A 16,666-nucleotide genomic window follows, 5' to 3' on the forward strand; every position below is an offset into this window, starting at 1 on the left:
CTCTCAAACTTGTCACCCAAAACTCTCCAAAAGAGAGTGTTTTACTCTCCTTGGGCACATAGAAAACTAGGGAAAGTTGGGGATTTGCAACCTGTTTCTGAGAATCCTCTCTCAGCTTCTACATTTACCTAGAAAAATACAATGGCAATTTTAACGTGCTGAAAGCTTTATGTAAAAGACAGCTTCAATACCCAAATTTCTTCTGAAATCGGCACATTTTATTTAGATCAGCGCTGAAGCAAGGTGTTTGAGCATAGCCTGATCTAGAGACATGGAAAATCACTGCTTCGTGGGCTGCCCCCAAGGCCGAGCTGTGAAATGTAAGGAGAAGTGTAGGGAGTGAAGTCCTTGTCCCCGCCACGGCCCCCTGCTTTTCCCTTCCCTGTGTCCCTCCTTCAGAAGCCCCATCTCACCAAAGTTCCCCAGAGGTGGGCTGCTCCCACCCAAGATTGTACCCTTACCACCATAGATAGGTTCACTGGCCTTTGTTCCAACCCAGCCTGACTAATGACTGGTAACTTGTCCCTTCCTGTTGCCAGATAATTGCGTTTTAACTGCCTTCCTTTGGAAGACAGCTTCACATAAATTAGTGGTTCTTGAGGCGTTCAGGCCTCATGTCTGCTTTACACGCCAACTACTTTGCGGTGCCTCCTTTGTAAGCCTGGAATGAAAGTTGCTGGAAATAAAACTTACTATATAATGCTCGAAGTATTTTTATAAAATGGGTGTTAGGAAAGTAAGTCATAATAAAATAACAAATTTCAGTATGTAAAACTTAGAAGATATAATGAAGTAGCCCAATGCTTGCTCTGTACTTAAAGTCACAGGGACAGCCAGGAATGGATTATTGACCTCAAGACAAATACCAGCCCCTCCCCACACTGCTCCCTAAATGCCAATAGCCTTTCTCATCTGTTATTGTGACAACCTCCTGCCCATAATTTATTTTTCCAAACTGCCTTTTAAAAACCTAGATCGATGACCCTGATGTGAAAAGTTAAGCCAGTTTAGCAACCTCAAGAGAGCTATTTTAAAATTTTTTCACTGTTGGGGCGCCTGGGTGGGTTGAAGCCTCTGCTTTCTGCTCAGGTTATGATCCCAGGGTCCTGGGATGGAGCGCTGCGTCCGGCTTTCTGCTCAGCGGGGAGCCTGCTTCCCCCTCTATCTCTGCCTGCCTCTTTGCCTACTTGTGATCTCCGTCTGTCAAATAAATAAATAAAATCTTTAAAAAAAAAATTTTTTTTCACTGTTCCTGGCACCAAGCAACGACTCCTTTCCCTGTTTTCCCCCCCCAAAGTCTTGGGAGATGGATGTCATGATACATAACAATCTCAACAATAAAACCTAACAATTATGGAGTGTTCCCACATGCCGAGCACTTTTAAAATCATTTTGCAGTTATCAACTCACTTAAACCTCATAACTCCATAAGTAATATTATTATCACTGTGTTCCAGGGACAGTAATGAGCGGCACAGAGAAATCAAGTCACCTGACTAAGATCACACATCTAGCTCCATCTCTCTTCTTATAGAAACCAACTCCTTTGATTATTATAATAATGGGGTTTTATAATTAGCCTAGAGCTATCTGTGTTTTTATTTTAGGAAAGAAACATTTCGGGGAGGAAAGAAAGGATGTTTCTTTTTCCAAAGTCCGCGTATCTAATTGTTTGAAATTTGAGCCCATGTTTTTCTGGCCGGCTTCAGGCTTTTAGTACTTAGAATGTAATTAGGTAGCTTTTTTACTTAATATTTTCATTCAATTGTTTCGAATGGATTTCTCTTCTTGGCATGTCATCTATATGTGAAATTGCAGCTACATTCATTCGAAGATTGGGAATACAAACCTCTTTTCTGCATTGTCCTTTCATTGCCAAGTGTCTTATGCCAAAGCAGGCTTGTTTTCAACCGAGTTAGGGGGATGACCTAAAAAGCAGATTCTGTGTAGCCTAGAGGGCCCCGTGGCCGTTCTAACAGCACCGTGTGCTCCTGAGTCCCCTCGATGTGTCAAAAATTACATCCTGCATCTTTCAGGGAGAAACTGTGTTTCTTCCTGGACACAGTCAACGAGTTGTTTTAACTGATCATTTAGGGTTGACCTCCTACCCTGATGCGGCTGCTTGTAAAGACCACAAAGTAAACTATTTGAAGCAAACCTCTAATATATTTATTTTTCCTGTCAGGGGGAAAATGATCCCATCTGATCTTGAAAGAAGGATCCTCGAAGCCAAACAAAAAGTAAGTGCTTGTAGGGAGCTTCATCCAGCCCATTACAAGCTAAGGGTACATATTTCTGATTCCATCCAGTGGAGAACACTCTTTGGTTTGGGTTTTTTTGTTTGTTTGCTTTTGGGGTTTTGGGTGGGGCTGTAGTGGGGGGGCAGAGGGGAAGGGAGAGAGAATCCCAAACAAGTCCCACACCCAGTGCAGAGCCCAGTGCAGGGCTGGATCTCACAACCCTGAGATCATGATCTGAGCCAAAAATCAAGAGTCAGACACTTTACCAACTTAGCCACCCAGGTGCTGCCACTTTGGTTCTGTTTTGAAAAGAGGACCCAATTCTCAACCTCCCCGCTTTACTGAGAATATGGGATTTTTATATCTAGTCATTACTCATTTCTCTGAGTTGCAGCCCCTGCTTTGGAAAGATCTAAGTTGCTGTTTAAATAATATACCCTGTGATAACATATACGGTGATGCTGTAGGAGTTTCTATAGCATTCGTCTTTTTATGTGCTGAGAGTTGGCATTAAACGGACATCGATTTGAAAGATCATTTTCACAAGTGGAAGATACCACAATACCAATGCAGCATGAGTTACCACGGTGTGGTTCTTTGAAAGGGGCCAATTTTTCCTGCCTAGGAATATGGTCATGATTGGCTCTCCAAGCATCTTTTTCTCCGGCAAGCAATTTAGAAGTCATAGAAGCAGCAAGTTCTGGAGACCTGTGAAGGATTTCCACAAAGCTCTAGAAAGTCATTTCTATCCCTGGGTGGTTTGCAAACCAGAGAGCTTGTTTGTAGAACTCCCTTCATGTAACTTTTAGTGGATAAGACCTACAGTTCTTCGTTCAATGGCAGGCTATGTGTATTTGATTATTATCAACTTAGGAGTAGTTATTTCTTTTCTCTGCCTTTTCTTTTTCTTTCTTTCTTTTTTTTTTTTTTCTACAAAGTGGCAGCAGGAGGTTCCCTGTGCTTCTGTATTCGAACTACTTCTAGGATAGTAAACCACAAGATTAAACCTTTGCTGCCACCTAAAGACGGACTCCGACATCCTGTCACATCACAGCTGTTTGAGGCACTCTTCTACTAGTGTCTAGCAACTTTCATTTAGCCAGGGCCAGACAGACTGAAGACTACTTAGATAATGGTCATGGCTTATTGTCTAGCCCACATGAGCCCTTCCCTCTAAGGCATCCCAAATAAATGATCTCACAGTTTTCCAAAAAGGAATAATGGGGTTGGTCGGATTTCCTTCTTCTTATTCTTTTGCCTGCTCACTCTAGGGGACTGTTATGTAAAAGTAAGATTAGAAAGTGAGCAAAAAGGAAGACTAGAAAGTGAACAAAGTTGGGGCGAGGAGTATCTACCTGGAATATATAAATGGCTGCAGGCCACCATAAAGCTCCCTCACCTCTGGGTCCGGTGTGGCCTCTCCTGAGAACCAGTGTCTGTTCTCCTAAGGCAACTGGCAGGTCCAACAGAATGGCCTGGAGAACTCAGATCCTGGAGATCTATACTATCCTCCCAGGCTCTAAAGGGTCAACAGTCCTCGTCATGGCTCCAAAACTGGAGATGTATGTATGACAGAGGGAGAATATTCGCTGTTTTTATCAGCTTAAAAAAAATAATAATCATCAGGACTCCTTGGTGGCTTAGTTGTTTAAGTGTCTGCCTTCGGCTCAGGTCATGATCTTAGGGTCCTGGGATCGAGTCCAGGGTCCATCGGGCTCCCTGCTCAGTGGGGAGTCTGCTTCTCCCCTCTACCTCTGCCTGCCGTTCCCCTTGCTTGTGCGCACGCTCGTGCACGCGCTCTCTCTCTAACAAACAAACAAAATCTTTTTTTTTTTTAAGATTTTTTTATTTATTTATTTGACAGACAGAAATCACAAGTAGGCAGAGAGGCAGATACAGAGTGAGGAGAGGCAGGCTCCCTGCCGAGCAGAGAGCCAGATGTGGGGCTCGATCCCAGGACCCTGGGATCATGACCTGAGCTGAAGGCAGAGGCTTTAACCCACTGAGCCACCCAGGTGCCCCAAACAAACAAAATCTTTTTTAAAAAATTTTTTTTAAATCCTTGACACCCTGTTTGACATTGTCTGGGGCTTTCTTGTTTGTGTAGGGATTTGTTCCTTTCCTTGTGAGTGCCACGGCTGGGACCACTGTGTATGGAGCATTTGACCCCCTCCTGGCGGTTGCTGATATTTGCAAAAAGTACAAGATCTGGATGCATGTGGATGTGAGTATCCCATAGGGGCGGCCACGAAAACATCCTTGCACATTTATTCATTTGGGGCTCATGGAATGAAATCTGTTTTCTCTCTCTTTCTCTCTCTGTTTTTTCCCTTTGGGAGCCTATTTTCAGAATGGGGATATTTAAGCTTTTGAAGCATGCAGAGACAAAGTAGCACACAACTCACACAAACCCCAACATTGACTGGAGGAAGTCAGAGGCTGACCTGCCTCAATGTCCCCAACATGATAATATGCTTGTTTTTATGACCAGTACCCACGCTGAGCGTTTAGCTCTTCATTCTTCAGTCTGTAACATCCTTGGAGGAATGCAACTACGCACATCCATACACAACCACACACAGTAGTTTGTACTTCCCTATAAGAATGATCCAAGAGGTAAAACAGAGTTACATTTACATAGGAAGCCCCAGGGGTGGGGGGCACTCAAACTCAAGTCAGATATTTGTATATTTGGAGAGGAAAGCAGACACGAGAGCTTGCTTACTAGGATGTATGGGCCACCAGGTTTCCAGTTCCTTAGCTGAACCAGCTAAGAAGATAAATTATATTTGAAATGTTTTTGACTCCAGACCTAGTCACACTGAAATGAAGATGTGCCCACCAAAACATTTTCAAATTAAGAAAAAAAAATTGTCAAGATTTAGAAGGACAAATAGAAGCAATTTAAGCTTAGACCAGTATGACTCAAAGTGTGGTTCAAAGACCAGCTGTTATCTGCAGACGGCTTGTTACTAATCCACTATTACTCAGCAAGGCTGAACCAGGAAGATTTCCATGATCCCCCAGTGTTCCCCTGCATAGTGGTTACCAGTCTTCTTTTTCTCCCCTGATTCACAGTGTGAGTTGTTCTTCTATGATCTTCCTTTCGCAGGCAGCTTGGGGTGGGGGATTACTGATGTCCCGGAAGCACAAATGGAAACTGAGCGGCGTGGAGAGGTACACCCACTTTTCTTGTTAACGATGTAATGTGTGAAAGCTAAATGTGAAAAGCAAGTTGTATACAATTTCCAAGCACTCTTGGAACACACGTGAGCCCATTCTCTGCAGTGTTCGTGTGCCTTGACCTGTGTGGTCGTAGACCCATGAATATCATGTATAAATAACAGAAAGACATCCAATGCTCTATCCAGTGGCCCAGGCAGAATGTTTCTCAAATAGAGATTCCTACCTGGAGTCCATGGCTGGCCAGAGGACTCAGGAATGACCTTCCTACAATCTCTGAACCAACAACCAAAATTATTTAAAACCTATTAACAGGTCATAGTTTCCTGGGGAGAAGATCTATCCTAAAAGGATAACTTCCGCTGCTGCAAGTAAACCAACAAGTGACTTTGCACCGTATAATTTGTCAGCATTGAAAGCATGGGTTTGGGGTTTAATACGGCCAGTGGAAAGCAAAACATACTTGTGAGAGCATCATTTCATGGTTTCATTCCCATGATAATTTCCTTTTTTTTATGTAGCTTTGATGCCTCAAAGCAGCTTTTCCCCCCACAGAGACTAAGCAGTAGAGGGTTGAGAAAAGCTACTAAACTTAAAAGAGGTGAAGAGGTGATACTTGATTAACGTAAAACATATTCAGATCTCAAGAGAAAAGGGGAAAAAAATGATAGAATGCAAAATCAGCCTTGGGCTTTGCGGACTGTGCACAGAGGAAGCTCGGCGTTCCCCAGTTCTCCCATGACATCCTGGTAGGTCAACAGCAGAGGTGAGCTCTGACCCTCCAGGCAACTAACCGAGAAAGCCTGAGCTTGTCCGAGAGGCCGCCAAGGGCCCACCATGCCCTGCCGAGTAGCCAGATGCCACCCAGGAATAGTTTCCCACTGGATCTGCCGCTAGACATCTTGGCACAGTTTCTGTTCCAAGATGAGGTGAGGAGCCGGTGGAGCATGGGAGCACCTGTCAGCACAGACGCCGCGCGCCAGCCTGGGATGGATGTGCAGGGCGGGCTCCGCGATGCCCAGACCCATTCACATGCAGAGAACCCGACGAGGTGGGGGTCACCAAGGCAGAGTCAGGGGTACAGTGCCTTGCTCGTGGAAGACTCGAGAGACCAGCGGAGGCCCAAGTCAGCAGGGCAGCTGTCCCTGAGCCAGCCGACTGGGGTCAGGCGCTGGCAGGGAGCATCCCCGTGCCCTGATGGCAGGTTCCCATTTAGTGATGGGAGGCTGAAGGCGGGCAGAGCCCCAGCCAGCCTGAGCCAGTCTTGGCCTCTGCCTCTGGTCCTCTGGGGCTCCTCCCTTGCCCAGTTCCTTTTTGCCATGAAGATCTCTACGAAAGCAGACACTAAAGGAGAAGGCAACGCACTACACAGGGAGAGATGATGAGAGAGGAAAAAAGAACAGCTTGGAAGGTGCCTGCTCAGATGATCAGAGCAAAACCAAATTCTCGTGCTTTGAGAGTTGGCCTGTCCTCAGTACTTTCTCTCCTTCAGTTTCTTTCTGACTGGCACGAAAAGTAAGCGTCTATTATTGTACCTTTAATGCCACCTAGGACTCTGAGTGCTGAAAGCCCTGGCGCGTCCTCCCCAGTGATGACTTAAAAGCTCACTAAATTACCCACCCTGAGCCTTGGAAAAATAAACACCCACACACTTTTGAACTAAAGACTATTATTTCGGAGCAAAGCTTCGAACATTCAGCATGGAACATGGAGTCTCCTCCAATTGCCGCAGTTCTGAAACTATATTGTAACTGGATCTACAGAGTCGAAGAGCCAAAGATGAAGTCCCCGAAAATGAGGGACTGCCACCTACATGCCCGAGACCATCTCTCTTGCTGACTTATTGGCAAAAGGCACACCGTCTTTGCTGAATGCGGTTGTAGAGCCAGTGGAAACCCCTGGGCATAAGGACATGGGCATTCGTTTAGGGACAGAAATTTGCCTCCCTTGGGGGTACCCAGTTTCCCAAAGATTTACTCTAAAGGGGAGGAAACTGGTGGTCATTTCTTGTCCCCAGATCAGGAGGTGCTCCTGTGCCCAGTCATCCTCTTAACAGAATGGCACAAGTAACCAGAGCCTACCCGGCATTCTGTGCAAATACCTACCAAATTCTTAGTAATGGCTTTCTTCCTTGCTAATGCTGTCAAATTTTCTAGAGACAGCATAGCCGAGAGGGTGTGTCAAGGGTCCTAACACCCCCAAGTATGCTTCTGTGCACTGCCAGCTGTCTCCTTTAATCCCTCTCCTCAGCAGGCTGCGGCTTGCCTGCAGTGTCCCCCTGTGGCCGCCCCCTCTGAAGCCTTTTTGGCCCAGCTGAAGGTCCTGGAACAACTTCAGCCTTATTACCAATCACTGTCCTCACTCCTGCCCCAAGAGCCAGGGGTTTAGAAATTCAGTTCAGGAGAGATTGAACCTCTGCCCTATGCAAGGCACAGCAGCAGGCCCAGCGAGGGCACAGAGATGACTGTGGTGTGAAGCCTGTTTTCAGAGGGCCTGGAATCTAGTAGGGAAGAGTGACAGCCAATGATGGCTTCAGCTTCAAGGCAGAGGAAGTAAAGGCTCAGAGGCAGACAAGCGAGCTGATTGGCAAGCACAGAGAAAGGGACGATTCCTGCTAAACAGGGTCATTCAAGGAAGCCTTCGCATGGGTGTGGGCACTGGTGCTGCCTCAGATGGAAGTGGAAGATGGACGCTCAAGGTGAAGATCAAGGGCACGGAGGTCTGGAAGGGTCGTTGGAAGAAGTCCAGATAAGTTTGGAGGGAGCCTGTGGGACTCACAGCTGTGACTAGGAAGCTCGTGGGGTGTCCACAGGTGTTGTGCAGGGAGTCTCAATGGAGGACCTGCCCACAGGGCCAAGTCAGGATCCGTAAATCCCTGAGCTGAGGGTCCCTGCTGTAGGAGCCACTATTTTGCATGGACAGCATTCTGTATCTCAGCTTGGAGTGGGGAATGAAAGCCCTTGTCATAGCAGCCATGGGCGGGGGGCGGAGGGGGTAGGGGGCAGTGAGGGGACAAGTCATATGATCTCACCTGCCCTTTGGAGAGGCAGCTCTGGATTCAGAGGAGATGGAGGCCAGGGACCCAGTGGAAGCCACTGAGCTCTTGAGAATGTCCAGGTGAGGGGTAGTGGTGGTGGGAGAAGCTGAGGGTACAAACTGGGCGGTAGCACCCAGGAGGGCAATGAATGGAGGGACCGAGCAGTGTGGCTTATCCAGGCAACAGGACGAACCATCACAAAGACCTGCTCATCTACAGGACCACGTATAATTCAAAGAGCCGGTGCTTCTGTTGACCTCCCCTGCTTCTGAAACATTCTGTGTGTTTATATAGATAAGTTGCTTTCTAGTTACACGAAGAGCCTTGTATATTACAGAATGCTTTGACACTCTTTGTATATAATACTTCTTTTTGACTTATTTTCCAATACTTTAAGAAATTCCAGAGACTTTCCATTTTTTTTTAGATTTTATTTATTTATTTGATGCACAGAGAGAGATCACAAGTAGGCAGAGAGAGGGGGGAAGCAGGCTCCCTGCTGAGCAGAGAGCCCGACGCAGAACTCTATCCCAAGGACCCCGAGACCATGACCTGAGACGAAGGCAGAGGCTTAACCCGCTGAGCCACCCAGGCACCCGAGACTTTCCATCTTGACAGACTTTACAGACTTCTATAATATGTTGAAAAGTATGGATAACATTTTTGTGTAGATATCTTTGACCCAGCTAGCATTAGCTTGTTGTACTCTCTCTGAAACATCTTCCTCCAAAATTCCAAGCATGAAGTACTACAGAATAAAGCACTTTATACAGAGTTTTTAAAAAAAAAAGCTAGAACTAAAAGGGGAGATGTCGGGAGAGCAGGAAGAAGAAAATGTTACTAAACACGCTGAGGTTTGAGAGCTGGATGTGTGGGAGGAAGACAGTGTGAGGTGCTGAGGCACAGAACACACGAGAAAGAACAGATCTGGAAGGATGAGGAGGGGCAAGTTAATGAGTTTGTGTGGGGTCTGCTAAGTTTGAGGGGTAAATGAGGGCACAAGGACAGGTCTTAAGACAGCCCTCAGGGAGTCAGCTTTCTGTAACTTAGAGTAAATCAAAGAAGCCACATGACTGAACCTCACAGCAAAACACTTTGAAATGAACCTGGGGCTGTTTTTCATAAATTGCCAACATTTCTCAAACAGACTAAGGGCATGTCACTGAATCACTCTGTGCAGCTTTTTGCTTTGTTTGTTTGCTTTGTTTGCTTGTTTGCTTTGTTTATGAGGCAGCCCCTCTGCGAGAGAGGCAGGACAGGGAACTCAGTGAAGGTCGTGGTGGGGCTCGGCAGAATCTACTCTAGTCTTTGAAAGACAAGTTGGCCACTGCATCTAAACAAACACCTCCAGTCAGAGAAATTTTCTTCCCCATCAGGTGTCATTACTGAAAAAGCTGAGTTTCGTCAGGATTAGGCATGAAGCTGTGGAATATTCTAGAAGCAGTGTATATGCACTCAATGGCACAAAGTATGTAAATGTTCGAATTGGAATTAACAGTAGGATCCAACCTTATTTAATGCTTCCTGTGTATCAGAAGATAAGCTGGCCTATTCACTGATTCAGATGAGATCCCCAGGCCAGTAAGCGTTCTCCGACTGGCCAGCTGATGCCTGCCATTCATCAGACAGACAAATGGGATCATTCCCAGCTTCTCATTTCTTCCCAAGGTTCTTGCACCTTGAGTGCAGGGAGCAGGTGAGCGCAGGGAGCAGGTGAGCCCAAGTCTGTTGTTCAGCCAGAGAACAGGCAGCAATCCACAACACTTTGGAGACAGCTGCCCTGGGTTGCTCTACTTTCCCTCTTCTTGTGCATCTTATACCAAGGTCACATTCATGATTCTCATCCCCAAGGAATCCCTTAGGCTCTCAGAAGACATGCACAGGGGCATCTGGCCTGATAAATACATCAAGTGAGCAATGGGAACTCACGCATGGAGGGGACACTTGCTTTCCCTGGGAGCTGGAGGGGGAGCTGGTTGCAGCAGTTCAAGGGGAGTGAGGGAGAGAAGATGAATGAAGTTGAAGAAGTCTGAAGAGAAAATAACACTTGATCACTGATCTTACTTAACAATAAGTAAGATTTATCCAAGTGAAGCAAAGAGAGATGAATTCCAGGAAGAGAAAATAGCATTAAGAGACCCAGGAGCATAAAAATAGAATTTTCTGAGAATAAAAAATAATCTGGTGTGATGAAAATGGTGTCATGAAAAATGAAAATGGGCATGGGATAGAGCGAGGACACAAGACTGAACATATGGCCTATATACACCCCTGATGGCATCATCATCACCATCATCATCATTATTTTTATCATTACTATTACTACTACTACTACAAGAATATGACACAGAACTATGGTTTAGACTTTCAAAAAGTATAAATCCTTGACCATCTCTATTGATGGGAGGTCTGATGTCTGAGGACATCAGACCTTAGAGAGAGATTGTATCTCCACTGATGGGAGAGCATCATGGTTCTCAAGTGTGCTGGGATAAAATAGTTTGGAAACTGCTATCGAAGCCATAGCATATCCCACCTGTGGTCTAGAAGGACATATCTAGGTCAGAGAAGAGATGGAAATGGGATGAACTAGAAGCTATTATGAAAGGACAGATATGAAAAATGTAATTCATTTGAAGAGGAAGAAGGAGAAGATGGGTGAGAAGAACAAAATTAAGCAGTGAAATGAGCCATCGCTCTGAGCCCCAGGCCACTATGGTAATGCCTCCAGGAACAACAGAGGCATTCGAGGATAGCCCCTTCACCTGCATGGTGCCCTCCTCCTTGGCCACCAAAGGCAGGATGCGGGAGTGGATGACCCCAGTCACCCAAAGGGACTCTCAGACCATATGGAGGCTGGCCAAATTCCTCCATGGGAGCTAAGGGAGGGAGCCCATGAAGATGCCCACACTTGCTTACTCTCTCTGTAGACAAAAAAAGTTGTAGATTTAAGAGTCCACATCTTTTTTGGTAAATTTAGCGTGAGAAATAGTGGTAAGAACCTCAAAGCTCTGTTGTCCTGGCACAGGACCTTGTAGTCTGAGCCAGTCATAGGTGTCACCCTCTTAAATCCATTTCTTTCCTTTAGGGCCAACTCTGTGACATGGAACCCCCACAAGATGATGGGCGTCCCTTTGCAGTGCTCAGCTCTCCTGGTTAGAGAAGAGGTACGTCTTTCCTAATTCATGGCCCAGTCCATCAGTGGAGTTTGGTAGAGTAAATGTGTGTAGTGACAGAATCCAAACACAGGATGATTCACAGGCTAGAACAGTGAGCCATATCCAGAAAGGGGGAATTGTTCATGAGGATAATTATGAAGTCCTGTTCTTATTTCCATGTATAGGATGGTTCTATTTTGAGTCAACAAGACAGGTTTGTTTCATACATGGCTAAATTGTACTGTGTGTGTGTGTGTGTGTGTGTTTGTGCCTGTGTCAGGCTTACTTTATTTAGCATAATGCTTGCAAGGTTCATTTATGTCATAGCACGTACCCAAATTTCATTCCTTTTGTGGCTGAACAATATTCCATTGTGTGAATATACCACAGTTTGTTTATTCATTCATCCTTCAGTGGACATTTGGGTTAATTCTGCTTTTTGGCAGTTATGAATAGAGCTACTCTGTTTGTGGACAATTATTTGTTTGACTCTCTGTTTTCAAATGACGGACCTCTTTTCAATGGAGGAATGGAGCTGCTGAGTCATACGGTAATTCTGTATTTACCTTACTGAGGAACTGCCAAAGTGGCTGAACCATTTTACTTTCCCACCAGCATGCATGAGAGTTCCAACTTACTCTACATCCTTGCCAACACTTCTAAGAAAACAGGGCCAATTTAGCTCTTAAATTTAGGTCTTTGAACCCTTTTGAGTTAATGTTTGTGTATGGTGTGAGGTAGGAGTTTGTATGCGGATACTCCATTCTCCCACTATCATTTATTGAAGAGACAACTCTTTCTCCATTGAATGGTCTTGGCATCCTTGTTGAAAATCATTCAGCCATAGATATATGGGTTTAGCTACATTGTACTTGTGAAAAGGGCATAGAATGTGTTAGGTTGTACTCAGCAAGGTCAACCATGAGTCAAGAGAAACTTAGCATTCATAAAATATTAATGAGTTAAAAAAAAGTGGAGTGTCAGGATGAGGAAGGTTGTAGTCTCCCACCGTCCTCTGGATAAACCATGCCTCAAGTGGTTGCTTAGGTCAAGGCCAGATTGCTTATGGGATCCCATCAAGCTAGGGTTCCAACAGTGGAAAACAACTGGTGAACATGTGAGAGGGATGACTGAAATAACTAAGGATGTTTAACTTTAAAAAGAAAAAGAAACTTGAAGGGCTGGAGGATGACAGCCTTCATAGTTTAAATGACTTGCAAGGGGAAGGGATTCATTTTTTCCTTGCAGCTTTGGGGAAGTGGGTCAGTAGTACTGGGTTTGATTTGGCGGCTCAATCAGAATATGCCATGACTTTAGGTCTGACTTCCAGTCAATCAAAGGAAAGCTCTTCTAAAAATTAAGCTTCCCCAAAGGCAATGAATGCTTCCCATTGGAATAAATTCACTGCCAGGAGAAGTGATTGGAGTTTGGACAGCCAATTATTAGTAAGAGGATAGAAAAGATTCCTTCACTGAGAAGGAGTAAAATAAGCTCTAAGATCCCTTCCAAATCCAAGAGTTATGATGCTCTGACAGCATGTTCCTTATTGAGATACAAGAAATAATGCTGCTGTACAGGATTGTATTAAGTATTCTGTGATAAGAGAGTTCAGGGTTTAAAAAAACTTGGGATATTTTAGATTAAAGAGTGAAAAGGAAGTTTTGTTACCTCAGGGCATATCAGAGCCTTTAATGTGCTGATATATATTGAAACTATCCTTGAAGAAGGGATTTATGATGTTGAGTTTCCTTAATTTATTTGACCCTGGGACTTTCTTTTATATCAACTGTTTGACAGCACAGCAATTATTAGTGCACTTATAATCATTGGCCACATAACGGTCTATAACTGTTTGACGGGTTGGAATCAGAGTATTGTCTCATCAGGGCCCTTTATGTGAAAAACATGACTTTCATTTATCCTTTTGTACAGTGAGACTGGTGCTGGCCAGCCTTTGGGAGAGCCTGTGTTTTGAGTTGTTTTTCCTATCCCAGGTCTGCTCTATCCATCATTCCAGACCCTGGGGTGATCTCCCTTACGACTGGTGGCACCTTTTTGTGAGCGAGATTGCATGTCAAGCTTCTGTGACCACAAAATGAAACAGAAGCACCTATTGCAATATTCAATCTTATTGGTCTTCGAGTGAATTTTCTTTTTCAAATCCATTGTCATTCTATGGCTCTATTACAATTATTTAATTTCCCTCACTCTCGATGAATTCCACTGCAAATGAAGCCCAAACTATAGGGTCAAACCCAGCTTCATTGCCTACTATCTGGTCTTTCAGGACTCAGTTAAATTGTAGTTGCAAAACATTATGTTTTCATTGGGTACCTTTTTTTTTTTTTTTTAAAGAATTCTCACTTCTAACTTCAACTAGGTGATCATGTTTTGGTCTTCTCTTGTCATGAGTCACAAGGGAAAAAAAACAACAAATGCCAAAGCTTTTGTAAAATCACAGTTATATTGTAGATAATGAAAGAGTTGAAGGCTTCCTGTGGTTCATGACAAATGGAAACGTGGTGGGGTTTCTGGTGAGGAGACTGACAATGCTGTTTTAGTCAGAGCGCATGATTCATTCACTGTTCTTTGGAATAGTTCAGTCACTTTGCCACCCATTTTCCATACTAAGCTTCTGGTGCTGGGACAAATTAATGATCATTGGCAGTGAAACATCCCACTCTAACCACCCCAAGCAACTGAGTATAAAAATGCAGTAGTAACCACTCTTGAAAGGAGACTATGGCATTTGAAAGATTGGGTACTTAAGACATCTCAGGATAACAACGTCAGCACATAACAATAACAATAAACTATCTCAAAAGCTATGACTTCCAAAGAGGACTCAAGACCTAATAGCCAAATGATAAAGTCCTTGAACTAAGTACGGATGAAACACTAGATGAATCGGACTATTAGTATTTTACGGAACCAAAGGGATTTTAAAGTATTTTAATTACAACAAAACCAAAACAGCAGGATGTTCCCTCAAAGAATGAACACTATACTCTGATCAAGATTGTTACTTTTTTTTCAAGATTTTATTTATTTATTTGACAGACAGAGATTACAAGTAGGCAGAGAGGCAGGCAGAGAGAGAGAGAGGAGGAAGCAGGCTCCCCATGGAGCAGAGAGCCCGTTGTGGGGCTCCATCCCAGGACCTTAGGATCATTACCTGAGCTGAAGGCAGAGGTTTTAAACGACGGAGCCACCAGGTGTCCCTGATTATGATTGTTGCTAAAGAAATAAGCATTCTCTCAAATGGAGAGTTAAAGCATATATGCCCTTGTTATTAACCTGTAGTTACATTTGACCCTGGGCCATTTATCCCACAGAACTGTCCTATCGCAACAGCTCATCCTGTCCAGATATTGGTCCCATTTTATTTTTCACCTGTTCAGAGAGAGAGCGAGAGAGAGACAGTGCACATGCGTGCTCGCACGAGCACACAAACAGTGGTCGGGGGGCAGAAAGGAGAATCTTAAGCAGGCTCCCTGCAGATCCTGACGTGGGGCTCAATTTCACGACCCTGAGATCATGACCTGAGCTGAAATCAAGAGTCACTCAATCAGCTGAGCCAAGGTACCGATTGGCCCCATTTCCAACACTTGATTCTTCCTGCTTTCTTCCTCCAGGAAATTCGGTGTCCCTTTAAAAAATTTTTTTTCCTTAATCATTTTCATCACAATGTAAATCTAACGGAGTACTTGATCAAGTCAGGAGGTTTTCCTAAGTCTTCTCTTCTCTTCCAGGGATTGATGCAGAGTTGCAACCAGATGCATGCCTCCTACCTCTTCCAGCAAGATAAGCACTACGACCTGTCCTACGACACTGGGGACAAGGCCCTACAGTGCGGACGCCATGTCGATGTTTTCAAATTATGGCTAATGTGGAGGGCAAAGGTAAGCACAGGTCGACCGTCCGAGTGTTGACTAAAGACAGAAACTGTATCTGGTGAGGTTGAAAATTATGAGGTTAAAAATGGATTTCCAAATTGAAAATCACCCGAGATTAAGCTTCTTTAATCCCGTATCTAGATACCTGCCTTCCGCACGGGCAAGGACAGAAGCCAAATTGCTTCCCGTGCTCGCTCATTTAGAAAACAAAGCCAGGTTGCTTTCCACAGCAGAACATCTGGATTCTTAAGAGGCATTTTGTTGTTGTTGTGATCTTGCTGTTGTCGTCTCTCAACTCTGGGCTTTTACCCAGTGATGGATCCCTTGGGAGGTCTGATGCCCTCTTTTTGTTTGGAGGACAGAACGCACCACGATAGCTTCCTTTTGACGTTTCAAGGGATATCGTCTATCATGTCTTTAAAACCAAAACAAAAAAACAAAACCTGGAACTACCTAGTGACTTCCTTTTGTAAGGTTTCTCTGTTTACCCCAGAATTTAACCACACTTGATCACTCCTCTCAGAAACAGAAACTCTATAGGCAGCCTTCAAAGAGGATACCTGCAAGCCGAATTGTAAGCAGGCTGGAAAGGTCAAAGAGTTTTCTTTCTCATTTGGACCAGATTCCTAATTTTGGTGTCACAAATCAGTGACTTCCCACCTGGTTTCATTTACCTCCCACAGGAGGCAATGGCCAGAGCCAGCTGGACATGCCAGAGACACACAGTTAAAAAACACAACCGCTCAAAGACTCCACAAGGGAGACTTGACAAAAGAAAGGGCAAGATTAGAGGGAGGCTGGTACACCCCAAGGCACTTAGTGTTTGAGGGAGGGGCCACGGATTGGGCTGGATGCTTTCTCAGTAGCCCATACAAACGGGGGGTGCCCTCCCATCCCAGAGGACGCACAGATAACTTGGTCGGCACACGTGTGACCTGCCAGGTTGAGGCCACAGATTGCGTCTGTGTAAGGAACCACGTCTACAGCAGAAAGTTCCCTATGTCTTGGTTTGTAAGACGTTTCAAAGTCAACGGAAAGCCTTGAGCAGGGAGAGAGGCAGATAGCTGACAGGAAACAGAGGGGGTTTGGGAGTGAAATCATTCAGTTAGCAACTATCTTACGGAAGATTCTTTAGAGCTATTCGGGGGGAAG

General features: G+C 44.7%; 1 protein-coding gene across 1 annotated transcript in view; it reads left to right on the plus strand.

The window, feature by feature from the left end:
* The window catches only part of GAD2 (glutamate decarboxylase 2), a 73,426-nt gene that overhangs the window by 42,879 nt on the left and 13,881 nt on the right, over window positions 1-16,666 (plus strand). The window contains exons 9-13 of the mRNA XM_047740173.1: window positions 2,186-2,240; window positions 4,348-4,464; window positions 5,353-5,417; window positions 11,549-11,627; window positions 15,371-15,520. Of these exons, the coding sequence (XP_047596129.1) occupies window positions 2,186-2,240; window positions 4,348-4,464; window positions 5,353-5,417; window positions 11,549-11,627; window positions 15,371-15,520 (466 nt within the window). The remainder of the gene's footprint in view (window positions 1-2,185; window positions 2,241-4,347; window positions 4,465-5,352; window positions 5,418-11,548; window positions 11,628-15,370; window positions 15,521-16,666) is intronic.

This window comes from Lutra lutra, chromosome 8 (genome assembly GCF_902655055.1).
Source record: "Lutra lutra chromosome 8, mLutLut1.2, whole genome shotgun sequence".
NCBI lineage: Eukaryota > Metazoa > Chordata > Mammalia > Carnivora > Mustelidae > Lutra > Lutra lutra.